Source organism: Chanodichthys erythropterus, chromosome 1 (assembly GCF_024489055.1).
Source record: "Chanodichthys erythropterus isolate Z2021 chromosome 1, ASM2448905v1, whole genome shotgun sequence".
In the NCBI taxonomy this organism is placed as follows: domain Eukaryota; kingdom Metazoa; phylum Chordata; class Actinopteri; order Cypriniformes; family Xenocyprididae; genus Chanodichthys; species Chanodichthys erythropterus.
In genome coordinates this window covers 22,191,936-22,218,798 of record NC_090221.1, presented here as the reverse complement: position 1 = coordinate 22,218,798, position 26,863 = coordinate 22,191,936, and the positions used below count along the sequence as shown (strand labels likewise).

Sequence of the window (26,863 nt, the reverse complement as noted above, 5' to 3'; positions counted from 1 at the left end):
TCTTAGACGTCTGTTCCCCACAAGCCATTTGATGAAATTAAGTCCGAATTTGACAATATAAGCACAATTAACCTACACTGATGCAGTAGCTACTACCAGCAAACGATTTTTCTTCTAAAAAACAAACAAACAAACAAATAAACAACAACAACAAAAACATTTGCAATCGAGATTACCTTAGTGCCGACATAAGATCTTTTGTGTCTGGCTGGGCTGATCCACTGTGGATAAGTGATAAAGTGCTCCGGGTTGTCATGGATGCGAGGTGAGTCTCCATGCCAACGTTCATCTAATAGTACAATAAATCAATCACATGATCAATAAATAATCAATCTGACACAATTTCCAGACAACGAGTTCAAACGCGCAGCATCTTCTATAGCCTACTATTAACTGCTTAAACTTAACGCAACACAATAACGAGCATTGTTAGGCCTATTATTATATCATTGTAAGTAATTATAATACAATAAGACTCACCAGTATCGCCATGTGCGGTGCATCTTAAAGAGAGATGTAAACAACAACATAATAATAAAAACAAAAACTGCACTACGCCCGCGACCATGCAGCGATTATAATGCACGCCCTGAAGCATCATAAATTAGGCTGTAAATATGAAATAAAAAATTTAAAAAATGCATGAAATAAACGAGCCGTTCACGGGGGATTATTATCGATTATAAATAGCATTCATGATGAACAGCACCGGTGAGTGAGTGTGTGAATATAGAGACCGACAGAGGCTTTACAGCCCTCTACAAGCACCTCCCCTCAGTCTGCCTCCACCATTCATAAAAACATCTATCTATCTATCTATCTATCTATCTATCTATCTATCTATCTATCTATCTATCTATCTATCTATCTATCTATCTATCTATCTATCTATCTATCTATCTATCTATCTATCTATCTATCTATCTATCTATCTATCTATCTAATCTCCGTCCATATATATATATATATATACATATATATATATATATATATATATATATATATATATATATATATCTTGACGATTAATCAATTTGAAATTTGTTTAAAAATAAATAATAAAAAAAGTCCTCACTCAAGTCTTCAATGCCATTCAGTTGTCACATGCTCTTAAACAGCAATACTGCATAAACGATTTAAGCCAAGGCCGAGTCCATGTCTTAGCTACACATTGGGGGGATCTTTTTTTTTATTTTTTTTTTTAATCTTATTTTTTTTTTATAAAGCATGGATGTTACTGTCAGTCGTTTAACATTTCTATCGCAAAACAATTGGACAATTTGGCCATTTCTAATTATCGTGGATGGTCGTTACGGCCCTGATTTAAGCACAAAATCATTGCATTAATACTGAAAATAATACCATGTCCTCCTCAAAGGCATTTACAGTTGTTACAGTGATGGATTACATCACTGTTATAATTTAAGAACAAAAACGAGGTCAGGGATACCATATTACACACTACACACACTGTGTGTAATAATACACATTGACTCTGTACAATTAGCAGATAGTCATACAGAGGGAAGATGTGTGAGGTTGCCATCTTCTGGAAAGGAAAATGAGGGACAATCGGTTCTTTGGGGGCACAATCCCCTGTCCTTTTTCGAATTTAATTAAAAGTGCCCCTCTCAGACAAATAACAATGATAATATTGTGGTCAATAAAACACAATGCATTTAAATTAAATTTTTGATAATTATTATTATTATTATTTTTTTTTTTTACATTTGAGCCCCTGCCATTGAGGAACTCTCTGCACGTCCCTGTAGGCTAATAAATGCATAAGGTATCAGGTTACTCCATAAATTGGTCAGAATCAGAAATTATTCCTTTATCAATACATAAATGGGATTCTAGGACTTGTCAATCTCCCTTTAAAAAAATTGTTCATTGCATTAAAGACCCCTGTGGTGAAAATCAAGTTTATAATGTTGTTTAAATGTCTATGTAGTGTTTTTAATATGCTTTAAGACAAACCATGTGCAAATTTATAAGTCAGCATTGCTGAGTATTTTATGTTTGAAACTGCAGTAAACCAAAAACCCACGGTTTGAAATCTGTGGTGTTTGTGACGTCACAGACTACCTTGTAACCAGTCACAACAACATGCCAGCAGGTTTTAATATATCATTAACTATGACTGCTCTGAAGCAGGAAAGTCTCAAGAGAAGCGAGGTTATCCCAGTAGTAGGAAGCAAAGTTTTTTTCTTAAATATCCACAAGTCACTATAGCAACATTAGACTCTCCGAGCTGCCGTGAGAGAGTGGAGGCGGGGCTAATTTGCATATTCATTGATCCGTGTATATTAAATGAGGCAAGGGTGTAGAGTTACATTCAAGCTATTTTAAGGCATAAAGAATTTTTTTTTCACTTTAATTTTTTTTTTTTTTTTTTAAATACAGTACAGTCCAAAAGTTTGGAACCACTAAGATTTTTAATGTTTTTAAAAGAAGTTTCGTCTGCTCACCAAGGCTACATTTATTTAATTAAAAATACAGTAAAAAACAGTAATACTGTGAAATATTATTACAATTTAAAATAACTGTGTACTATTTAAATATATTTGACAAAGTAATTTATTCATGTGATCAAAGCTGAATTTTCAGCATCGTTACTCCAGTCTTCAGTGTCACATGATCCTTCAGAAATCATTCTAATATGCTGATTTGCTGCTCAAGAAACATTTATGATTATTTTCAATGTTGAAAACAGTTGTGTACTTTTTTTTCAGGATTCCTTGATGAATAGAAAGTTCAAAAGAACAGCATTTATCTGAAATACAAAGCTTCTGTAGCATTATACACTACCGTTCAAAAGTTTGGGGTCAGTAAGAATTTTTATTTTTATTTTTTTGAAAAGAAATTAAAGAAATGAATACTTTTATTCAGCAAGGATGCATTAAATCAATCAAAAGTGGCAGTAAAGACATTTGTAATGTTACAAAAGATTAGATTTCAGATAAACACTGTTCTTTTGAACTTTCTATTCATCAAATAATCCTGAAAAAAATATTGTACACAAATATTTTGTACAATTGTACACATTAAATGTTTCTTGAGCAGCAGATCAGCATATTAGAATGATTTCTGAAGGATCATGTGACACTGAAGACTGGAGTAATGATGCTGAAAATTAAGCTTTGCCATCACAGGAATAAATTACTTTGTGAAATATATTCAAATAGAAAACATTTTTTTTAAATTGTAATAATATTTCACAATATTACTGTTTTTACTGTATTTTTAATTAAATAAATGTATAGCTTGGTGAGCAGACGAAACTAAAAACATTAAAAATCTTAGTGGTTCCAAACTTTTGGACTGTACTGTATGTCATTTTGGTGATCAAAGTTGAGTTTTAAGGGATAAAATAATTGACTACAGGGGGACTTCAAATATTTAATATCCCTTTCATGCATGAATTATTAAATCACAAAGTAATAATTTTTTTAATTTGTTTTTACTTTTAAATAAGTGAAAAATCATGCCAATAACTTTTCCCCCCAATATATTTTATTTTTAGGGAGTTACATAGCCTATCTGTCTGTCCACTGTAGTGGACACCATGCATCAATGCTATAAAAAATTAATTCAACAGAACTCATGCTTGGTCTGAAAAAAGTTTTTAAAACATTTACTAAGCAAAAATACAAATAAGAACTTTGGATACAAAAGCCTCTAAGCCATCTGACATTTTTCTTTGAAATTATAATTTTTATCAGACTCATATGTATGGTTTCTATATAAGTACCAGTACTTCTGAATGGGATGAGACTGGAAATAAGTGGGTTTGAAGTGAAAGTATTTGCGGAGAGCATTCACTTAATATCGTTATCTCATTTTTGACAGATGTGGCTTTTAGAGGCTTTTGCATCAGAAGTCTTAGAACATTAAATAACAACAACAATAAAGAAGGCATTTGAAAAAAACATCATTCTATGGCTCGAAACTCATTTTATTTCATTATTAAATGTCCAAATTTTATTTAAAACTATTAAAACCAGTATGTGAGCACAAATACACACGCACACACACACACACACACACACACACACACACCCTTGAATGCAATTATGCACACATATCATTGTCCTCGTATATGCCTACACTAAAAAATAACCTTTGGCACATGACGTCCACTGGAGTGAACTGATTTTTTTTTTCTGTCACAGAAAAAAAATGTACAAGAAAATATGGTTAAATCTGGATAAAAGTATTTCTTACATCCTATTAAGCTGAAAAATATTTATTGTACCTTTTTTCTGTTTTCTGAGAATAAAAGGATGTAACACTTATTCCTGAGGAGGTACTTGGTGCATCTCCGCTTCCCACCGCCTTCTTGATTATATGATGTAATATCTCAAAACAACAAAGAGATACAAAGACACTAATAATAAATGGAATCATAGACTAGGCTTTGGGTATTCACCACTTGGTGATTAGGACATGGTACTACAACTTAAATGGTTAAAAATGGCTTCCAAATATCTGTCCACTGTGGACACCATCCATGAAAGGGTTAATTGTATTCCTTTACTCAAGACAATTAGAGACAATCTATAAATATGGAACAGTCTCCTCATTCTCATTTCTCTTCCATTAAAATGAATATCTTACCTAAAATTAATTAGCCGTTCTTTTTTTTTTCTATGACCCCTCATTTCTAGTAATTCCATAATACAGTTGTTACAATACAAAATACTATATCAAGTATATATCACTAAAAGTAAATTGTTTCATATAAACCATGTAAACACTAATACATATACTGACAAAATAGTTTAGATGATTATATCCACTCCTTCTGGAACTGTAAAGAAATTCTGGTCAGAAATCATATATAAACTTGAAGTGATTCTAGACTTTAATCTCTCTAAATCCTCTTCAGTATTTCTGTTAGGAGATCTTTCTCCCATTAACACTTCAAAAGAAACAAAAACATTTATCTTTACTTCAGCCATTTGCAAAAAAAAAAAAAGTAATACTATTAACTGAGGATAGAACAGAAATATATCTATTACCCAATGATTCAATCTATTAATAGACAATTAGAAATATAATGTCTCTTTCAAAGTTCCTGGAAAGATGAACCTGAAACATAAAATAATGTTTATAAGTGTATTTGTTTTTACCTGTTTGTTTGTGCTGTCTTTGCAATGTATGGTATAGCTGTGTATGTTTATCTTATGGTCATGTATATGTAAGTGTTTCCATGTGTATATTTTTTAACTTGTATGTATTTCATGTTCTGTATGTATTGAATCCCTAAATCTATGTACAATAAAAGAGAAAAACAATCTGGGTAACACTAAGGCACTTACAATGGATGTCAATGGGGCCAGTTTAAAAACATTAAAATACTCAGTTTCAAAAGTATATCCACAAGACATAAATGTGTTAATATGAGTTTCATTTGACAAATTGTGTACCGACTTTTTCTGTGTACATTTATATTCAATTTTACAACTTTGTCACCGTGACAATGTAACATCATAACACTATAACTCTGAAAAGACTATATTTTAAACTGATTTTTAGATTTAGAGGTTTACAGCTTTAGAATTCTAATGCATAAGTTATAACAGAAAATTTAATGCAAGTACTTACAATTTACAAGCTTCACATTTCTGCTTTAAAATCCTTAAAAAATTGGCCCCACTCACTTCCATTGTAAGTTGTATCTAGATTTTGGCTTTTTTGTGATCAACATTATGCCACAAGTGTACAAGTGCTTAATCTGATTTGAACCCAGAATATATCTTAAGGGGACAGTTCACCCAAAAATGAAAATACTGTCATCATTTACTCACCCTCAAGTTGTTCCAAACCTGTATAAATTTCTTCTGCTGAACACAAAAGAAGATATTTTGAAGAATGTCGTAACCAAACAGTTTGATGGACCCCATTGACTTCCATAGTATTTTTTTTCCATAATATACTATGGAAGTCAATGGAGCCCATAAACTGTTTGGTTACTGACATTCTTCAAAATATCTTCTTTTGTGTTCAGCAGAAGAAATTCATAGGTTTGGAACAACTTGAGGGTGAGTAAATGATGACAGTATTTTCATTTTTGGGTGAACTGTCCCTTTAAAATACTGATTTCATGCTCACTTCATTAATTGTACTCATGTTGATTCTATTGTACAGAATTCGTAAAGACTGACATCTGGAGAAAACAGACTTTTAAAGTCATCAGCACACAGTGGGGGTGATGTAAAAATATGCTCATCCCTGCAGGAGAGACTAAGATCCTTGTGTCATTCCTTATCTCCACTAGGAATCTTACAAGGGAAAAAATAACATGGCAACATCGCCTTCCAGTCTTTTTCTCCAAAAAATGAACTGAAAATGAAAATATTGAACGTTTTTTTTTTTTTTTATTAAATATCAAAAGGAAAAATGAGCTCGCATTTTTGGTCTGGTAGAGTCTTTTAACCTGGTGATCAACACTGGTCACTTTCCAGAATGTCTGCATGTTCTTCCCAGAACTGATCTCCAATGATATCACAGGAATGACTTGTAACCTTCTTTCTGGTCCGTGTTACAGTAACTTGTGTCTCTTCTTCATCTGGCCGCTTGATCTGTTTAGTTGTGGTTTCAGTCACCTTAAGGAGAGAGTTTGAGAAAGAATGGAGTTAGAATTTTTTTTAAAGATATTAGAATAAAAAAAGCTGTTTTTCCAGCTGCCTCTTACCTTTTCCCATATTAAAGTTGTGCCTTTTTTGTGCAGTGGGGATTCATTATTGTAATTGATACTGAACTCAGAAAACAAGATCTCGTTCTTATCCGCTGCTTGTGTTCCCTGTGTGTGGGAAAAATTATGCATCTTTGTAGGTTCTTTATCTTTACGTAAATTACACAACAGCTATAGAATGTAAATAGACATAATAATTGTACTAGAATTAGATGTTAAATTTTATATATATATATATAAATATATATATATATATATATATATATATATATATATATATATATATATATATATATATATATATATATATATATAATAAAGAACATAAAAATTGAAGAATAAATATTTGAGAATACACTGAGTCTCTCTTCAGCCTGTGTTGTGGTCAGTCCTCCTTTCTGCACCAGCGTCCAAAACGTAGTGTTGTACAAATTGTTAATGTGACCTGAGAAGATTAAAAAAAAGAAAGATTTGGGGATTCTGAAACCAAATCCTTGTCTAGCTAAATTTTCTAAAATCAGTATTTTATGATTCAAATTACAAAATGACAATAACAGATAGCACATGTGTATATTAATACCCATCACATGCAAGCATGTTATTATTACCATAATCTTACAAGGTTGTCATGAAATAAAGTTTTATTTATTGTCTGTTGTAGTGTTGGGGTGACAATCACAGTAAACTGCAGAAGTCAAAGTTCAAATAATGGCCCAGATCACTCTAGATCATCTTGTTATACTGTTTTGTACATGTTACAGTCAACCCAAATCTACTACAAAATACAGTAATAAGTTGACATGTACTTGCAATGTTACTTATAGTCAGTAGAATTTCTGTTGGGGGACCATCACAAAAAAGTTTTATCAAATATTAAGCAGACAGTCTATGAATATTCTATTAATATTCTAATGACGGGTAAGTTGACATGTAGGTGCAACATTCCTTATAGTCAACAGTGTGTCTAAAGGGGACAATCGAAATAAAGTGTTACCCAAAATACATTAACTTACAATCTGCCTGTCTCCAGCTTAGATAGTCTCTAAGGTTACGGTTGCTAGGATACAGGACCACCCTGCCATCAAAGCTGGGCGGATACAGCAGCGGCTGCTCCACAAAATACTCCTTCCAGTAGAAAACAAAGCTAGAGGAAAACTGGGAAGCCACATGGGTCATCAGTTTACTATAGAGAGAAAAGAAAACATTTAATGAGTGAGTTTCAGGGACCACCAAGGGTGCCACAAGAAAGTGTTAGGGGGTCAATGGAAAAAATGTGTTTAAAAGGTTAGTTCACCAAAAAATTAAAATAACATCATTTATTACTCACCCTCATACCGTTTCACACCCGTAAGATCTTCATTAATCTTCGGAACACAAATTAAGATATTTTTGTTGAAATCCGATGGCTCAGTGAGGCCTGCATTGCCAGCAATGACATTTCCTCTCTCAAGATCCATTAATGCACTAAAAACATATTTAAATCAGTTCATGTGAGTACAGTGGTTCAATATTAATATTATAAAGCAACGAAAATATTTTTGGTGTGCCAAAAAAACAAAATAACGACTTATATAGTGATGGCCGATTTCAAAACACTGCTTCAGGAAGCATCGGAGCGTTATGAATCTTTAGTGTCGAACCATGATTCGGATCGCATGTCAAACCGCCAAACTGCTGAAATCACGTGACTATGGCGCTCCGAACTGCTGATTCGACATGCTGATTCATAACGCTCCGAAGCTTCCTGAAGCAGTGTTTTGAAATCGGCCATCACTATATAAGTAGTTATTTTGTTTTTTTGGCACACCAAAAATATTCTCGTTGCTTTATAATATTAAGAAAGAACCACTGTACTCACATGAAGTGATTTAAATATGTTTTTAGTACATTAATGGATCTTGAGAGAGGAAATGTCATTGCTGGCGATGCAGGCCTCACGGAGCCATCAGATTTCAACAAAAATATCTTAATTTGCGTTCCGAAGGTCTTGCGGGTGTGGAACGTCATGAGGGTGAGTAATAAATGACAGAATTTATTTTTGGGTGAACTAACCCTTTAAAACAACAGTGTAAAAAAATGTATACAAAATAAATAAATAAATAATAAGATTAAGATTAAAATAGATTAAAATAAAAGTTTAAAAAATAGATAATAGACAAAATACTAATTTGATATAAATAAATGAATAAAATAAATACATATTAGATAAAAAAATTGATATTAATAAAGGAATAAAATAAATAAGCATTAAAATAAACCAAAAATAATATACTGTATATTATTTTTTGTTTATTTTTATTTATTCCAATCTAATTGTATTTATTTGATAAATACTAAGTACTATAATGAGTAGAATAACAAACTAAGTATTTCACACATTTATAATATTTGTTTTACATAAAAATATGTATAGCTGCCTTTTACATGTTAATATGGGGTCCTTTGCATGAGAATGAACAAATATAGGGGTCGTGACATCTAAAAGATTGAAAAGCTCTTGTCCTAGACAACATAATACTTGACAACCATTGTGGTGTGTGATGTCAAGATGGTTTTGAAATGCATTGCAGAGTTTGCAAGTTTATCTACGGCACTGTGTCAGCATATAAATAAATGAATAAAATAAATAAATATTAGATTAAAAAATCTAACCTGGCTCTTCTTTTGAACCAGGTGGTTGATCTTTTGAAGACAAAGCTGAACTCGTCACTCTGTCCATAAGCTATAGTGATGTCTTCCAGCTCCTCCATGACCGAACGGGCACTGCGGCTCATCAAACCCAGAGCTCTGTCATCATTGGGTTTAATGAAGTTATGCTGATCAGAAAACCTGCAATCAAGGGGATCATGTTAGAAATTCCTTCAGTCATAGTGCATGCTCTACCGGTCACCGTGATTTTGCCCAAGAAAGAAATGTTCCTGGATCAAAATATTTTGCTGATCATGGAACATTTCTGTCCAACATTTTAGTCCTAGCCCTATCCCTACCCCTAAGTATGGAAATGATAGGTGAATAACACTGCTGTAGAGCCACCTAACCCTGGTTGTACGCCTGCACTTGACATTAACAGTAAACTTGTCCATCAGATTTGATTATTAGAATGTTGATCCAGGAACATGTTGTACTTGGTGAAATCACCTTAACCATGTTCTACCCTCCACGAAACTACATACATAAGAGAGTGTTAGAACTTGTACTGCAAGAGCATGTTGTAAATTTACCTATTGCAAGCATTACAGAATCACTTACTTGTGGAAGTTGCGTCCATCTAGCCGAACCACAATGTAGCAGTTTCTCAAACATGTGTCTTCAAGCTCAAAGTTTCTTACGTATTCAAATTTGCTTTTGGCCATGACAGATGATGTGCTGAATTTAAGACTTAAGAGTGTCCTGTGCTCTATGAGCCCTCCAAAGTTCACCGATAACAGTCTCAGCATAAGGATATCAGTTACGAGTTGTTAAATTAGTTAATTAACTTGAATAATGTTGTTAGTTCTGAATAGTTGTGAGGCGTAACGTTAACTGGTTAGCTGACATCCAGAAAACGCATTTTTTATTATTTATGTCTAAGGAAGAACTTCAACGAGTGAATATCGCTACTAATCTTAAAACGCGTTATATTATGAAATATTTAACATTATTTTGTTTATACAATATTTATTTCTTAACCGGAAGTATGTTGTGTCAAAACTCGCATGTGAGTGTGTCTATGGTGAGCGGTCATTGTATTGGTTCGTCACTTTAAACAGTCCCTCAAAATACAGTTCTGAAAATTGCGTTCCGCTACAGGGTTTACAAAATATCAGCTGTTTTGGTTTTAGCCTAAAGACTTGCATCTAATACAAAATTAACATACTGTACATGCTAAATGAGATTTAAAAAGTCACGCACAAAAATGTGCAGCACACCTCACCACCCGTTGTCTCTGTTTCAGTATAATCATAAACATGCTGCAAAGAAAAGCATGACATAAATGAAGCTAGACAATCTTACAATAGTTTGGCAAAGTATGTTTATTTTATTAGCAAAAAATGTAAAATCAAGGTATAAATGGTCTTCCAACAGTCATCATGTCACATTTCCATTTTTGTTAGGTAATTTTTTTAAACATATTTAGAAAAAATAAGCTGTAACTCAAAACTTCACTCTTGAAACATTGCACTCTGAGTAGCTCCTAAAACGAAAGAAACTTAATGGAAGAGCTGAAATATATTAACCCAGCTAACAGCTTATGTTCCCATTAAGTTATATGATAGAAATGTTCTCATTTAAATGTTTCTTAGTGAACGTTAGAGAAAACATTAAGGGATTGCTTTCTCTATTTAATAATTTTGCAAGAATTACGAGAACATTACTTTTGAATGTTCTCTGATCCATTCTGAAAAAGTAGTATGTTTCAAAAACATTAGACTAAATGTCCAACTAAAATGTTTCAGAAAAACATTCCATGAATGATGTACAAATAACATTTTTGTGCTAATGCTTTGATAATGTTATTTAAGAACTTTGAAAAAACGTTCTATTAATATTACTGGAAGAAAGTTTGTTCATAACTTTGAGAAAACCATGCCAGAATGTTAGCCAGTTCTGAGAACATTCCCTGTTTGCTAGGAAAGAAAGACAGGACAGTATTGATGTAAAACAAACTGAGCAAATAGAAAAACAAACACTCTGCACTATTCACTCAAAGTCACTCAAATGTGATAAACTGACACATATTATTCATTTTAGTACTAGCAGTTTTCATTTTAACATGCAGTGGGTTTTCACACATCTACTGTATAGGTATACTGATAAGTGCAAAACTGGTCTGAATGTGCATAGCAAACAACACTCTTAAACAAACATAGATATGAAAAGCGAAGTGATGATATCATAAGGGTCTTCCTCCTCAGCAGCGGCCGTCTTTCACAATCAAAATGTCTGCATTTGTGTGCCTAAAAAACAAACACCCTTTCAGTTATCCAACATCCCGGCATCCATAACACAACATTTGCTTACTAACAGTCTTTAAAAGTATGAGTAATTACAGGCAAAAATCACCCTGTAATGCTGTTATCCTACACTAACAGAAGCAAATGAATGGACTCACATTCTCTGCACACACAGGGTGCATTCATTGACGTATGTGATGCCATCATTACCGCACACAGGAGAGTAGTTGAGAGGACATGCTTGATTGACACTCAGACCTCCACACGCAGGCTGTCAGATTAAAAAACACACATGCAATTTACAGTAAATGCCTGTTATGCATCACAGTTCATTTTCTGAAAGGCGTTTGCTCATGCATAAATGGACTTACTCTACGGTAGAGTCTTGATTTATCCTCTGCGCCTGAAAAATTTGTACTGTTGGATTAATCTCATTGCTGTTGTTAATTGCAAATGGCACACCTTAATGATTAAAATAACAAACAGTGCTCTTTTAAAATTACAGTGAAGGAGACTTACCCACAGAGAGGATGAAGACCAGGCTCATCAGAACCACTACTGTTCCAGTCATGATGCTCAAAGGAAGGAAGTCTGGATTTCTAAACAAAAATCTGGATTTGTAAATTCAGGCGGAGAGCTTTTAATTAGTGACTGATGACTTCCAGCTCGTTTGTGAGTGTTGTGTTGTTGATGACCAGCAACATATAGTTTGAAAGTGAGGAGGAGGAGGAGAGGTGCTGATATTTTGACGACTATCCGCCCCACCTACCCACCATCCCGCGTCAACAACAGTGAGAACAGAGCCTCTCTATTGTCTCTCTCTTTATTAAGGGATAAACATTCCAGTCTGTCCAAAAATTGCTGAGCACAATCCAAAATGCATTGGCCTGTATATAATATCCCTCAAAACAGGTCTGGCTGGGAGGTGTGTCCCTGTTTATTGGCCCCAGATAAATGGAATTCCTATAAACATGGAATGCAGTTAACAATAATTATGAAATTTAATAATTAACTACATAATGCAGCAGGGAATATGGGATTGAAGAGACTTTTGAACTTAAAAAAAAATTATGGGTATACTATCAAAACATACAGAGATTTTTTTCTCTTGAAAATCTCTGAAATGAAATAATTCTTATGAAAAAGTGGAACTTTCCTTATTTTAACACCTTTCATGTGCATATTAAAGTAATTAAAGAGACACGATATAAGTTTATATTCTACGTTTGTTAACAACAAAATCTTAAAATAGCACAAATAATAGGCATACAGTTATACATGATACGCTAGCATATATAGGAGACCTTCTAGCTATTTAAATGTTTACAAAGTTTGACAACCTATATCAAACCTTTATATCTATAGGATTTTTAAAAATTATTTTAAATGTAAAGTTTTAAATGCTAATAATGAAAATAGTTCTTTCAGTTTTCACTTTCATGCAGCGAACTTGAACGATACATTTCGGCTTCCGTACTGGCTCTAGATGAACTTCGTTCAGGGCTGCACGTCTGATCTGGCACGTCAGTCACGCTGTGGATACAGTTCCAGATTCACGTCGAGAAAAATGATACAATTACGCGGTATTTACCGGAAAGCGTTACGTCACGCAGAGAACTTTCTGTCTGTGAAAAACCGACTTACGGTGAGTTTTATTATCATTCACAAGTTTGATTTAAACATTCATCAGTGTAGGTTTACAGGTCTAATGATACTGAATTTTTGTGACTCTTGAATGGAGTTAAAAGACAAACGCCACTTTTGTTTTTGAAGGTGCGTCAGAGGACGCCCCCCACCCCCTATTGTCAATCAAATGATCATGTAACTCCACTGTTACATTGTTCAGGACTTGGCAGTGTCAGGAATTACAAAAGCATGAACTCACTGCAAAAGAGTTCAATAATACAAATAGAAACTATTCACTATTTAATGATGGAGGCTCGTATTGTTCATGCATAATTGATTATGGGGTCAAAAAGTCTGAGACTACAGATAAAAATGCAGTGATACTATAAACATTAATTACGAATTGCATTATAAGCACAACATTTTCAATGAAAAATTGAAATTGTTGTCTATTTTTTCTTAAAGCCTATTGTATTTTATTTAATAAACGCATTTCTATGGCCTCAAATTCTTAACATGATCAAAATTTTGCTGAAAAGGTATTTTTAATGCCTTCTGTTGTGTGATTGATAGTTTGTATGTTTTTAGCAGGTAAAAGGCCTTTTAGTATAATTCTGTAAATGCCCCCTCTTCAGGTCGTGTACATGTGTGTTTTTGCGGCGAAATCTTTACTGATTTTTATAAAGTAAATGTAAGTATAGCTTTCTAGTATAACCAGAGAAATCATCTTAAAATGTGAGTATCAAAAATGATTCATCAGCCTTTTGAGCAACATTTATTTATATAGGTACATATCCTAATCATTATTATTTTGCCCCCCCACAAAAAAAAACTACAGAGCTTTGATAATAAAACTAAGCATTTAAATATGATCTTACTAAGACACATTATTGGAAGATATTGAGTGACAACAGATATTTATATGAATTTAATGTTATTAGTCTGAGATCTCATTGATTTACATTACAAGCTATCAGAATTTCTACTTTTTGGCCATATTAATATCAGCAACTGCATTAAAAATTGTATTTTTTCCCCTCCTCGAGTATATGAGCTCCATATTCTTCTATATCATACTATAATATGAGCCATAAAAGTCTGATGTATCAAATATGACAATGTCCCTTTTCAAAAGATTAGATTTTTCTGACTGTTTTTTTGTATATAATGCTTGCAGGGTTAATGACAGTAGCACTTTAGCTGCATAAACTCCACAGAGCATCTTGTGAAAATGAAAAAAAATCTGACCTTTTGTGCAAAGAAGTTCATATCATTTTGCTTATTTGATTTACTGACTTAGAAAAAGTGCAACATTTTCTTAAATATTTTGGGAATTTACATATTTCATGTTTCAATGACATTTTGCCCCTTCTATATTTATACGCAGTGTGTCCATCTGTTCAGTTTTTAACATGCCATTAAGTATAGAGTTGTCTTGTTAAAAAATAAATTGTATATATATATACAGTATTTGGTACGTATAGACATTAGGGGTATAGGGTTTGATCTTTGTACTTAAGTTGGAATCGGCTGGTCTGAACTTGCAGAACATAAACATTTGTACAGTTTATCTTTGACATCAGTTGACAGTTTCAAGGTTTTTAAAATGTGCTAATGGTTTTGTATGGGGGCTGTGCAATTGAAAAACAGAAGCAGAAGGCTGAAGCTGCCATTTCTCAAAAAAAAAGAAAAAAAAATCTGTTTTATGAAATCATATAGATTCAGACAAGTGTAGATTTTATAGTAGACCTTATACGCTGAACATTTCTAATAATGACCACATAGCAGTTTGTTTTACATTTGACAAGCAGCCCAGGGCATCAATCTTCACTGGACCACAGCAGCAGCACGAAACCTTCTATGAGTTCCGCACATATAACATCCAGCCGCATCTCAACGCTGCCTTCCTAAAACTGACCAGTGAGAAGATCCAACTGCGTACAGCCCACTCAGAGCTCACTGGATACTGGAGTGTGGAATATGGGGGTCTCAATCAGGTTTTCCACATCTGGAAGTATGGTGAGAATGAGTACTGAATTCTTAAATCTGCACTTTAAAAGATTTATAGGACTCCTAAATAAGTAAAATGCAACAAAACATTGCAAAGTTCTGACCAAAGGAAACTGACTCTTTACTTCTAAAGGTTGCCAGGTGTCCCATAGTAGCCAGGACATCCTGTTTTGGCCCGTTACTAGATTTTTATTTTTTTTAGACATTCTTAGTAAGATTTCTAGTTTACTGTATTGACGCAAAAATATCATGTATATATTTAATCCGAAAAATATCTGAAGACATAGTACTGCTCCTCATACAACTCCTTCTTTTCTGTCTTTGCTATAATGTTGTTTAGACAGCTATGCCCAGCGTGCATCTGTGCGGGCAGCCCTGGCTCAGGACCCCAGCTGGATTGATCAGTACATCTCTAAAGCAATGCCCATGCTGAGCTCTCAGGATAATGAGGTGACGTACCTCGTACCCTGGAGCAAACTTCAGAAGCCACCCAAAGATGGAGGTGTGAAATATGTGCTTTAACAAGTCATGCATCGATTTGTAAAGGGTCACCAATGCCTGCTCACTTGATACTATAGGTGATATAAGACATAACCAAAGAAAAAAGACATTTTAACAACTTATTGATTTGACTGGAACTGCAATCATAATGAGTCAATCATAATGACTGTTTTCAAAAGGGTTTCCTGAATATTCTGCCATTACAAATAAGCATGAATTGTTCATAAAAGAAGATACAGATTTCAAATACTCCAGGCATACTTATATGAATGGCTTTTGTTAAAATATGTTGTTTTCTGAAGGAGTTTTCGAGCTGGCCACCTTCCAGATGAAGCCGGGCGGTCCGGCGGTGTGGGGTAAGGCGTTTCAGGCAGCAGTGGGCACTCACATGGGATCAGGATACGCCCACTCAGTTGGGGTTTTTCACTCTGAATTTGGACAGCTCAATCAAGGTGAGTGTAAGCAAGAAAACAATTATGTTTTTAAAATAATTACCAAGTCATATTATAATAATGAATTTTTTAGTTTTTTAGTCAACCTGTATGATTTCTGAAGAATCATGTGACTGAAGTAATGACTATTTACTGGTAAATTTACTGGTATTTGTGCGATTATTTAACGCCCCAAAAAGCATGTCTTAAAGGGTTAGTTCACCCAAAAATAAAAATTCTGTCATTAATTACTCACCCTCATGTTGTTCCATACCCGTAATACCTTCGTTCATCTTCGGAACACAAATTAAGATATTTTTGATGGAATCCGAGAGTTATATGGCTCGTCCATAGACAGCAATATAATCAACACTTTCAAGGCCCAAAAAGGTACTTCATTGTTAAAACAGTTGACGTGACTAATAATGAGTCCGCATTCTGACGTAGAACCTGGCAGCGCTGGAAGTAAACAATGTGTGAGAATGACAGAAGAGAAGATATTGTTGAATAAAGTTGTTATTTTTGTTTTGTTTTTGTGCACAAAAAGTATTCTGGTCGCTTCATAACTATTTTAACGATGTCTTTAGTACCTTTCTGGACTTTGAAAGTATTGATTATATTGCTGTCTATGGACGAGTCATATACCTCTCGGATTTCATCAAAAATATCTTAATTTGTGTTCCGAAGATGAACGAAGGTCTTACGGGTGTGGAACGACATGAGGGTGAGTAATAAATGACACAATTTTCATTTTTGGGTGAACTAACACTTTAAGTCACTTTGCGCCTGTTTTGTTAGTCAGGAATGCAAACACATCAGGGGTAAAAAAGGTGAGAAAGATGCAAGACACCCATCCCCTGCCAAAACAAAAAAAAAATTATAGCTTTATTTAATATATCTATATTTAACATAATTTATGAAACACAACCTGCCAAATTGCCTAGTGTACTGATTTAACATCGTTACCCTCCACAGTTGGCTTTTACTTGCATTTTAAATGACTTCATTTCAAATCCTGTCATTATGAAATTGCGCAGAACATCTTGTGTGTGTAATAGAAAACTGTTTAATTACGTTATGACAATATGTTATGGTAGAGTTCAACTAAAGTAGTATTCGTTGGCAAAATGACAGTGTTATTAACCTTATACAAATTGTATTTGGAATAATAAAAAGTATCTTCGATAAAGTGGAAATAAGGAAAGAGTGGAAATCACAAGTCAGCCATGTCAGGCTTAAGTTTGACATATCGATACTTATCCCAGGAGCGTTGCACATGGTGTGAAGCTAGGATGTCTGAGTTCCCTTTCGATACTTCACTCGTACTGCGTATGGGGGAAAGCTCTCCCTTTTTCCCCGCTGCTGAAGCCTTTTTCAATAACGCAGTGTAACTGCACCGTCATTGGTTCACTCATAGACAAGTTGTTGAACCAATGACGGCGCGGCATAGCTGCGCGGCCTATGGCGACAAAGCGCGCGAATATTCCCGCCGAAATGGGCGGGGTTAAGGGCTATATAAGCAGGCGTTTCGCCATAGGATTTCAGTGTTTTCTCCTTCAGCGACGACCTCATCATCTCCTCGCTGATCTCCGCCTGAAGCCGAGAAGCTCGCCGCCTTCCTGACTGCTCTCGCCGCCGTCTGAAGAGGCTCCCGCAGCGGACTCGCCTGGACTCGCCGGACTGAGGACAGCACCGGCGCCCTCTCCGACTGCAGCGTCAGCGCCGTCGCCGAGTCGCCGCTTCCCGCTCCCGGCCGCTTCCTGTGTGTCCCCTGCCGCCATCCGGCGCGCCGTCTTGAGAGCTTCACCGCGGCTTAACGCCGCTCTAAAAGAGCGTATTTCAGCGGTTTTCACTGCTTCTAGAGCTTCCGCGGCCCTCGCCACTCTAAAAGAGCCACCCAAGTGCCGTTTTCACGGCAACGGCGTCTTCTCAGATGCCCCGCCACTCGTGTGGCACGTGCAGGGCCCCCCTGCACGACGGTGATGGTCACAGCGAGTGCGTCGCTTGCCTGGGCAAGCCCCATGCAGACGGCGCGCTCGCTGGGGACTCATGCCCGCACTGCGAGTGCATGAGTCTCAGTTCCCTGCGCTCGCGGGTCGCCTTCTTCACAGAGGGTGATCTCGCCGCTCGCGCCCTCCCGTCTCCTTCCTCCCGCGAGCCGGCTAGGAAGAGACAGCGGGGCAGAGCGACCCAGCGCCAGGAGATAGGCGAGCTCACGCCGGCCCAGCTCCCGCGTGCCTCGCCCTCTCCTCCGAGGGAACCCTCTCCCGTCCTGTTCTCTCGGCCTGAGCAGCGTCCCTCTGCGGAAGCGAGTGACCTCGTCTCATTCGGTGGAACAGACGACGAGCAGGACGACTCCATGTCTCTTGCGGCTTCCGAAGCAGAAGTGTGGGCTGGCGAATCGGACGATCCCGCACCCCCGCCTACCTTGGAGCCCATTGAACATGGCCAGGGCATGGATGCCGAGCTTTTCCGCATCCTATCCAGAGCCGTAGAAGAGCTGGACCTCGACTGGGCCCCACCTGAGGAGCCGTCGCACAGTCGCCTTGACGAGTGGTTCCTGCCTGGCCGCCGCCAAGCCCCTCGCCAGCGAGCAGCGCCCTTTTTTCCCGAGGTCCACGAGGAGCTGACGAAGTCGTGGCGCGCTCCGTACTCCGCCCGCCTTCATACCACGCACCGCTCCGCCCTCACTGCCGTCGACGGCGCCGAGGAAAAGGGATACGAGCACCTGCCACCCCTTGACGAAGCAGTGGCTGCTCACCTCTGCCCTCCCGCGGCTGTGGGATGGAAAGCTAAGAGGTCACTCCCTTCCAAGCCCTGCCGGACTACTTCCACCTTAGCTGGTCGAGCTTACACTTCGACAGGACAGGCCGCTTCTGCGCTACACTCCATGGCCATATTCCAAGTCTTCCAGGCCAAACTCCTCCGCTCTCTGGACGAGTCTGGGATTGACGCGCCGGCTTTCAAGGACCTTCGCAGCGCTACTGACCTTGCCCTGCGAGCCACGAAGGCTACGGCTCAGGCCATCGGCCGTTCCATGGCCAGCCTGGTAGTGTTGGAGCGCCACCTGTGGCTTAACTTGACGGAGATCAAGGACAATGACAAGACGGCCTTCTTAGACGCCCCGGTCTCTCCCTCTGGTCTCTTCGGCCCTGCAGTGGATGGCTTCACTGAACGCTTCACAGCGGCACAGAAATCGTCTCAGGCCATGAGACATTTCCTGCCCAAGCGCTCCAGCTCTGCTTCCAGCCACCCCAGGACTGCGTCGGCTCAGCAGCACAAGCCCGCTCCACCTGCAGCACCGCAGTCAGCGCCACCTAAGGAGCAACGCCAGCGCTCGCGCTCTGCCAAGCGCCATCCCTTCCCGAGACGCCAGGGATCCCGGCCCAAGATTGTGCTGGACCCGGTGCCTCCGAAGTCATCCTGATCTGCCAGGAAGGAAGAGGATGGGGAATCGTCCCGTCGCGACCGGACCACCCCAAAAGCTCCCACGAACATTTTCCCCTCCGCCTCGTTTAAATCCGGGCGTGGGAAACATGTTTCAAGTGACAACTGGGCCCACAACTGTTGCGCCCACTCCAAACGGCGTTTTCACGGCGAACAAATTTTTATATCATCTAAAAGGGAGCAAATTTCCTCTTCCGCTACTCTCGGTGTACAACCCCCTCAGCGGCGGTCTGTCACACGATATCATTCAACCCCTTGCCACTCGGGCCGAGGCTTGGCAGGCCATCCCCGATGTGTCAGATTGGGTCATGGGGATCGTAACTCAGGGTTACTCGCTCCAGTTTGCACGCCGGCCCCCTCGCTTCGGCGGGGTGCTTCAAACTTTGGTCAATCCGGACGACGCCCATGTCCTCCGAGCCGAAGTCATGACGTTGCTAAGAAAAGGAGCTGTGGAAATAGTTCCCCCCGCGGAAAGCGAGTCAGGCTTCTACAGCCGCTATTTTCTGGTCCCCAAGAAAGATGGTGGTCTCAGACCCATCCTGGATCTCAGACTTTTGAATCATTCCCTCATGAGACGGAAGTTCAAAATGCTGACACTGAAACAGATCCTCGCGCACATCTGCCCCGAGGACTGGTTCTGCTCGCTGGACCTGAAGGATGCGTATTTTCACATCCAGATAGCCCCTCGTCACAGACGATTCTTGAGATTCGCATACGAGGGAGTGGCATACCAATATACGGTCCTGCCCTTCGGGCTGTCTCTGGCTCCTCGCACTTTCACCAAGTGCATGGACGCGGCACTTTCCCCTCTCAGACAGGCGGGAATCCGAGTCCTGAATTATCTCGACGACTGGCTCATTCTAGCCCGTTCGCAAGTCGAGCTGGAACACCACAGATCCGTGCTCCTCAGCCATTTACAATGCCTGGGTCTCAGGGTCAACGCAACCAAGAGCTTGCTGTGCCCCACTCAACGAATATCGTTTCTGGGAGCAGTTTTCGACTCAGTCCATATGACGGCAGTAGTCTCGCCAGAGCGCGCTCTGACGATTCAGCAGCTCACAGCCTCAGTCAAGAACAGAGCCTGCCTCTCTCTGAAGTTTTTTCAGAGGCTGCTAGGGCTAATGGCTTCCGCCTCTCCGGTACTACAGCTCGGCCTTCTTTGGATGCGGCCTCTTCAGTACTGGTTGAAGTTCCGGGTTCCTCCCAGCGCTTGGCGGCACGGCCGCCTTCGCCTCAAGGTCAATCAGGCCTGTCTTCTAGCCCTGAAACCTTGGACGAACCCTGTATGGTTCAAGCGCGGAGTGCCCTTACAGGCGGTCTCACGAAGGACGGTGCTAGCAACAGACGCCTCCAACTCGGGTTGGGGCGCTGTGTGCGACGGCAGACCGGCCTTCGGCTCATGGAGCCAAGAGGAAAGCCTTCTGCACATCAACTGTCTAGAGATGCTAGCAGTGATGAAGGCCCTTCAGTTCTTTCAGGCTCATTTGACAGGGCGTCACGTTCTAGTCCAATCGGACAGTATGACAGTGGTGTCATATTTAAACCACCAGGGCGGTCTCTCGTCCAGCCGCTTAAGCGCTCTGGCGAAACGTCTACTGGAATGGGCTCTTCCGAGGCTTCAGTCGCTCAGAGCGACTCATGTTCCTGGCAGGAACAATCTGGGTGCAGATATGCTGTCACGGAGCAACGTCCCCTCCGACGAGTGGACGCTCCATCCCCAAGTTGTCCTCAGGATTTGGGAGCTCTTCGGGAAGGCAAAGATAGACCTCTTCGCCTCAGAAGACAACTCTCATTGCCCAACATTTTTCTCGAAGGAGGTCGACGCTCTGGCCCATTCATGGCCCAGCACGCTCCTTTACGCTTTTCCTCCGATCGCCCTGATCCCTCAGGTCATCAGGCGCATCAGAGAAGACCAACACAGAGTCCTTCTAGTGGCCCCGCTCTGGAGGAACCAGATTTGGTCCTCGGAGCTGTTCAAGCTCTCTCTGAGAGCCCCGTGGCCGATCCCCCTGAGACGGGACCTCCTCTCTCAGGCGAACAGGGCAATCTGGCACCCCCAGCCGGAGCTCTGGGCTCTGCACCTCTGGTCCCTCGATGGGAGCCTACTAACCTCCCCAGGGACGTCCTAAATACCATTTCTCAGGCTAGAGCGCCGTCCACGAGACGCCTCTACGACCAGAAATGGTCGGTCTTTGCTGACTGGTGTTCGTCACGCAACATAGACCCAATGGAGAGTGACGTATCTTCTATACTGTCTTTCCTCCAAGAACGCTTGGAAATGGGGCGCACCCCTTCCACGCTCAAGGTTTACGTAGCAGCCATTGCAGCGTTCCATGCTCCTATTGCTGGCCAATCAGTGGGACGAAACGGACTTGTCATCCGTTTCCTGAGGGGCGCTAGGCGATTGAATCCTCCTCGCCCCCTCACCGTTCCCTCCTGGGACCTGTCTTTGGTCCTCAGGGCCTTAAAAGCTCAGTCGACCTCAGGCCATTGACGCTAAAAACCGCCTTGCTGTTAGCACTGGCCTCGGTTAAGCGTGTTGGCGATTTGCAGGCCCTCTCTGTGAGCCCTGCATGCCTCGAATTCGGGCCTGGAGACTCTAAGGTCGTTCTGAAACCCAGGCATGGCTACGTCCCTAAGGTGCTCTCAACGCCGTTTAGAGCTCAGGTCATCTCGCTCTCTGCTCTGCCCCCTTCGACGGAAGAGCAAGGGCTGGAGTTACTCTGCCCTGTCAGGGCATTGAGGACCTACATAGAGCGATCGCAGTCTTTCAGACAGTCAGATCAGCTCTTTGTCTGTTTTGGAGGCCGCACCAAAGGATCTCCGGTCTCAAAACAGCGCATTTCTCGTTGGATAGTGGACGCTATTACGCTGTGCTACTCCTCACTGGGAGCCAAATGCCCCATAGGAGTCAGAGCCCACTCCACTAGAGGGATGGCCTCCTCATGGGCTTGGTCCAACGGAGTTTCCATCCAAGACATCTGTGTGGCGGCCGGCTGGTCTTCGCCGTCCACCTTTGTCAGGTTTTACCATCTCGATGTCCCGACCTTACAGGCTCGAGTCCTTTCAGTGTGATTAGCGGCCTCAGATGAGCTCCGCCTCACGCTATCATGGAAATAAATTTCCTCTAAGTGTAACGCAAGGGTTCGGTAAGGGCTTGCCCTCTCGCTTGTCTTTTTGGCCCCCTCTCAGGTGTCCAAACTTCAAGCTATATCGTTCCCAGCCGTGGCACGGCGTGGTTGAATTCGTTCCCCATACGCAGTACGAGTGAAGTATCGAAAGGGAACGTACTCGGTTACTAACGTAACCTCGGTTCCCTGAGATACGGAACGAGTACTGCGATACTTGCCGTGCCACGAGGCTGCGGCTCAGGGTCGTCGCTTCAGTCGAATGACACTGAAATCCTATGGCGAAACGCCTGCTTATATAGCCCTTAACCCCGCCCATTTCGGCGGGAATATTCGCGCGCTTTGTCGCCATAGGCCGCGCAGCTATGCCGCGCCGTCATTGGTTCAACAACTTGTCTATGAGTGAACCAATGACGGTGCAGTTACACTGCGTTATTGAAAAAGGCTTCAGCAGCGGGGAAAAAGGGAGACCTTTCCCCCATACGCAGTACTCGTTCCGTATCTCAGGGAACCGAGGTTACGTTAGTAACCGAGTACGTTTTCTCATGATTTCATTCACCTCAGACCCCTCCCATCCCCAAAACACTTTCTCATCAGATCTACACGAATCTCGTAGGTGACCTATTTTGATTTTAAAAAAGGTGAGGAGTTTGCATCTATGGTTAGTACAGGTGCTGGTCGTATAATTAGAATATCATCAAAAATTGATTTATTTCACTAATTCCATTAAAAAAGTGAAACTTGTATATTATATTATATTCATTCATTACACACAGACTGATATATTTCAAATGTTTATTTCTTTTAATTTTAATGATTATAACTGAAAACTAAGGAAAATCCCAAATTCAGTATCTCAGAAAATTAGAATATTACTTAAAGGTGCTGTAGAACGTCTTTTTAAACGATGTAATATAAGTCTAAGGTGTCCCCTGAATGTGTCTGTGAAGTTTCAGCTCAAAATACCCCATAGATTTTTTTTAAATTAATTTTATTAACTGCCTCTTTTAAACCATAATTATATATGCACCTATTCCTTGCGCGGCCCCTTTAAATCTCGTGCTCTCCGCCCCCGGAGTTCACGCTTGCCTTAACCAGCATAAACAAAGTTCACACAGCTAATATAACCCTCAAAATGGATCTTTACAAAGTGTTCATCATGCAGCATGTCTAATCGCGTAAGTACAGTGTTTATTTGGATGTTTTCATTTGATTCTGAATGAGTTTGATGGTGCTCCATGGCTAAAGCTAACATTACACACTTTTGGAGAGATTTATAAAGAATGAAGTTGTGTTTATGAATTATACAGACTGCAAGTGTTTAAAAAATGAAAATAACGACAGTCTTGTCTCCGTGAATATAGTAATAAACGATGGTAACTTTAACCACATTTAACAGTACATTAGCAACATGCTAACAAAACATTTAGAAAGACAATTTACAAATATCACTAAAAATATCATTATATCATAGATCATGTCAGTTATTATTGCTCCATCTGCCATTTTTCTGTTGTTCTTGCTTGCTTACCTAGTCTGGTGATTCAGCTGTGCACAGATCCAGACGTTAATACTGGCTGCCCTTGTGTAATGGCTTGAACATGAGCTGGCATATGCAAATATTGGGGTCATACATATTAATGATACCGACTGTTACCTAACAGTTGGGATTCGCCTGTTTTTCTGAGGTCTTTTAAACAAATGAGATTTATATAAGAAGGAGGAAACAATGGTGTTTGAGACTCACTGTATGTCATTTCCATGTACTGAACTCTTGTTATTTAACTATGTTAAGGTAAATTAAATTTTTAATTCTAGGGCACCTTTAAGACCAATACAAAGAAAGGATTTTTAGAAATCTTTGTCAACTGAAAAGTATGAACATTAAAAGTATGAGCATGTACAGCACTCAGTACTTAGTTGGGGCTCCTTTTGCCTGAATTACTGCAGCAATGCGGCGTGGCATGGAGTCGATCAGTCTGTGGCACTGCTCAGGTGTTATGAGAGCCCAGGTTGCTCTGATAGTGGCCTTCAGCTCTTCTGCATTGTTGGGTCTGGCATATCGCATCTTCCTCTTCACAATACCCCATAGATTTTCTATGGGGTTAATGTCAGGCGATTTTGCTGGCCAATAAAGAACAGGGATACCATGGTCCTTAAACCAGTTACCGGTAGCTTTGGCACTGTGTGCAGGTGCCAAGTCCTGTTGGAAAATGAAATCTGCATCTCCATAAAGTTGATCAGCAGCAGGAAGCATTAAGTGCTGTAAAACTTCCTGATGTACAGCTCCGTTGACCTTGGACCTCAGAAAACGCAGCGGACCAACACCAGCAGATGACATGGCACCCCAAACGATCACTGACTGTGGAAACTTTACACTGGACCTCAAGCAATGTAGATTGTGTGCCTCTCCTCTCTTCCTTCAGACTCTGGGACCCTGATTTCCAAAGAAAATGCAAAATTTACTTTCATCAGAGAACATAACTTTGGACCACTCAGCAGCAGTCCAGTCATTTTTGTCTTAAGCCACTTCTGACGCTGTCTGTTGTTCAAGAGTGGCTTGACACAAGGAATGCAACAACTGAAACCCATGTCTTGTCTAGTGGTTCTTGAAGCACTGACTCCAGCTGCAGTCCACTCTTTGTGAATCTCCCCCACATTTTTGAATGGGTTTGTTTCACAATCCTCTCCAGGGTGCGGTTATCCCTATTGCTTGTACACTTTTTTTTCTACAACATCTTGTCCTTCCCTTCGCCTCTCTATTAATGTACTTGGACACAGAGCTCTGTGAACAGCCAGCCTCTTTTGCAATGACCTTTTGTATCTTGCCCTCCTTGTGCAAGGTGTAAATGGTCGTCTTTTGGACAACTGTCAAGTCAGCAGTCTTCCCCATGATTGTGTAGCCTACAGAACTAGACTCAGAGACCATTTAAAGGCCTTTGCAGGTGTTTTGAGTTAATTAGCTGATTAGAGTGTGGCACCAGGTGTCTTCAATACTGAATTTGGGATTTTCCTTAGTTGTCAGTTATAATCATCAAAATTAAAAGAAATAAACATTTGAAATATATCAGTCTGTGTGTAATGAATGAATATAATACACAAGTTTCACTTTTTGAATGGAATTAGTGAAATAAATCAACTTTTTGATGATATTCTAATTATATGACCAGCACCTGTAGATCACACTCACCTGATTATCATCAGCTCTGCTTGTTTGCGACCCCTGTGTTGGTCATTATGGAAATGATTTGACAGCGTCTGTGTTCTTTAAAGTGCGCACTGTCAGAAAATCCCCTGCAGAACTTTCCCATGAGCGCTTTTATGGGATTGCGGTTTAGTAAATCTGGCCCATATAGTTTTCATGTTGCTTTTTTGTATATGTATTCTGACATTTCTTTTCAATGCGCAGTGCATGTTTTATGGTGGTATGAGAGTGCAGACCAGCGGGCAGCAATACGCCATAAATCTCACGGAGATGCCAGAGTGGTGGCGGCAGGTAAATCTTAAATATAACATTACAGCAAACAATATCATTCTGTGATTATGAGAGCGTTCTGGGAATTTTTGTTTGGGAAAAATAATCTTTTGTTTTACTGTTTGCCTTTTTTAAAATTACATTTCACCTTACTTTTTGTACTTTTGTATTTTTTTTTTACTGCAGTAAGGGAGAGTTCAGCGTACCTGGTGTCACAGAAGAACAAACTCATGTTCCCCTGTTCTTTCTCACCAATCAAATAACATGGCTTCGTGGTTTGGCTTGAACAAAATTAGGGAAATGTGGAGTGAGATTTCAGTTATGCAGTAAATTAATTAAGTGGACTGATAAACTGATTTAATTGTAGCAAGTTCCTTGAAGATTTTGCATGTTTTGATTTTACATGTAATGATTGTGGGTCAAAATAATGCTTTGCATCACATTGAGACTAAAAAAAACTTGGAGATATTAATCATTAGTGTTATGCAAAACATGTCATTTCTTTTCTACAATTAATACCATGGCAATAAAAACCATTATAAATTGAGCAATGTTATATTGCGTGGATTTTGCATAGATTAAATATAGTAATAACATTTATGGTGCTTCTT

The 26,863-nt window shown here is 39.5% G+C and overlaps 4 protein-coding genes across 8 annotated transcripts in view; 1 reads left to right on the top strand and 3 right to left on the bottom strand.

The window, feature by feature from the left end:
* adam19b (ADAM metallopeptidase domain 19b) overlaps positions 1–706 on the bottom strand; it is a 52,029-nt gene extending 51,323 nt beyond the window's left edge. For 3 of the 4 annotated variants that reach the window (XM_067390300.1, XM_067390285.1, XM_067390296.1), the window contains exons 1-2: positions 481–706; positions 177–289 (exon numbers count right to left, since the gene is read on the bottom strand). In XM_067390300.1, the coding sequence (XP_067246401.1) occupies positions 177–289; positions 481–601 (234 nt within the window). In that variant the 5' untranslated portion in view covers positions 602–706. Of the gene's footprint in view, positions 1–176; positions 290–480 lie in introns of those variants that run through there. The other variant, XM_067390308.1, reaches the window with a different exon arrangement.
* A 5,685-nt stretch (positions 707–6,391) lies between these two features.
* thg1l (tRNA-histidine guanylyltransferase 1-like) lies at positions 6,392–10,420 on the bottom strand. Its single transcript, XM_067382109.1, has 6 exons — positions 9,950–10,420; positions 9,353–9,529; positions 7,714–7,883; positions 7,057–7,145; positions 6,701–6,808; positions 6,392–6,611 (listed from the first exon to the last, which is right to left on the bottom strand). The coding sequence occupies exons 1-6, from the start codon at positions 10,135–10,137 to the stop codon at positions 6,450–6,452; spliced, it is 894 nt and encodes a 297-aa protein (XP_067238210.1). The 5' UTR covers positions 10,138–10,420; the 3' UTR covers positions 6,392–6,449.
* Positions 10,421–10,706: 286 nt separating this feature from the next.
* Positions 10,707–13,148, bottom strand: LOC137023320 (probable pancreatic secretory proteinase inhibitor). The gene is made up of 5 exons (XM_067390260.1): positions 13,112–13,148; positions 12,154–12,233; positions 12,006–12,037; positions 11,793–11,905; positions 10,707–11,637 (listed from the first exon to the last, which is right to left on the bottom strand). Exons 2-5 carry the CDS (start codon positions 12,203–12,205, stop codon positions 11,592–11,594), a joined length of 243 nt encoding a protein of 80 aa, XP_067246361.1. The 5' UTR covers positions 12,206–12,233; positions 13,112–13,148; the 3' UTR covers positions 10,707–11,591.
* On the top strand, positions 13,117–26,805 carry nipsnap3a (nipsnap homolog 3A (C. elegans)). Of its 2 annotated transcripts, none has more exons than XM_067390246.1 (6): positions 13,117–13,279; positions 15,072–15,279; positions 15,611–15,772; positions 16,074–16,223; positions 26,187–26,273; positions 26,439–26,805. In XM_067390246.1, the coding sequence occupies exons 1-6, from the start codon at positions 13,121–13,123 to the stop codon at positions 26,513–26,515; spliced, it is 843 nt and encodes a 280-aa protein (XP_067246347.1). In that variant the 5' UTR covers positions 13,117–13,120; the 3' UTR covers positions 26,516–26,805. The 2 variants fall into 2 exon arrangements, with proteins under 2 accessions (XP_067246347.1, XP_067246337.1); XM_067390236.1 differs by having other exon boundaries at positions 15,069–15,279.
* The last annotated feature ends 58 nt before the right edge of the window (positions 26,806–26,863 follow it).

Bases quoted from the DNA above. Each gene is read 5' to 3' on its own strand.
- nipsnap3a (XM_067390236.1), top strand. From the start codon at position 13,121: ATGAACTTCGTTCAGGGCTGCACGTCTGATCTGGCACGTCAGTCACGC. The intron at 15,773-16,073 runs GTGTGAAATATG...TGTTTTCTGAAG, and splicing joins GAAGCCACCCAAAGATGGAG to GAGTTTTCGAGCTGGCCACC. The intron at 16,224-26,186 runs GTGAGTGTAAGC...TTCAATGCGCAG, and splicing joins ATTTGGACAGCTCAATCAAG to TGCATGTTTTATGGTGGTAT.
- thg1l (XM_067382109.1), bottom strand. From the start codon at position 10,137: ATGCTGAGACTGTTATCGGTGAACTTTGGAGGGCTCATAGAGCACAGG. The intron at 7,146-7,713 runs GTAAGTTAATGT...TAATCTTCTCAG, and splicing joins AAGCTGGAGACAGGCAGATT to GTCACATTAACAATTTGTAC. The intron at 6,612-6,700 runs GTAAGAGGCAGC...TCTCTCCTTAAG, and splicing joins CAACTTTAATATGGGAAAAG to GTGACTGAAACCACAACTAA.
- LOC137023320 (XM_067390260.1), bottom strand. From the start codon at position 12,205: ATGACTGGAACAGTAGTGGTTCTGATGAGCCTGGTCTTCATCCTCTCT. The intron at 12,038-12,153 runs GTAAGTCTCCTT...CAAATTTTTCAG, and splicing joins GGTCTTCATCCTCTCTGTGG to GCGCAGAGGATAAATCAAGA. The intron at 11,638-11,792 runs GTGAGTCCATTC...TTTGTTTTTTAG, and splicing joins ACCCTGTGTGTGCAGAGAAT to GCACACAAATGCAGACATTT.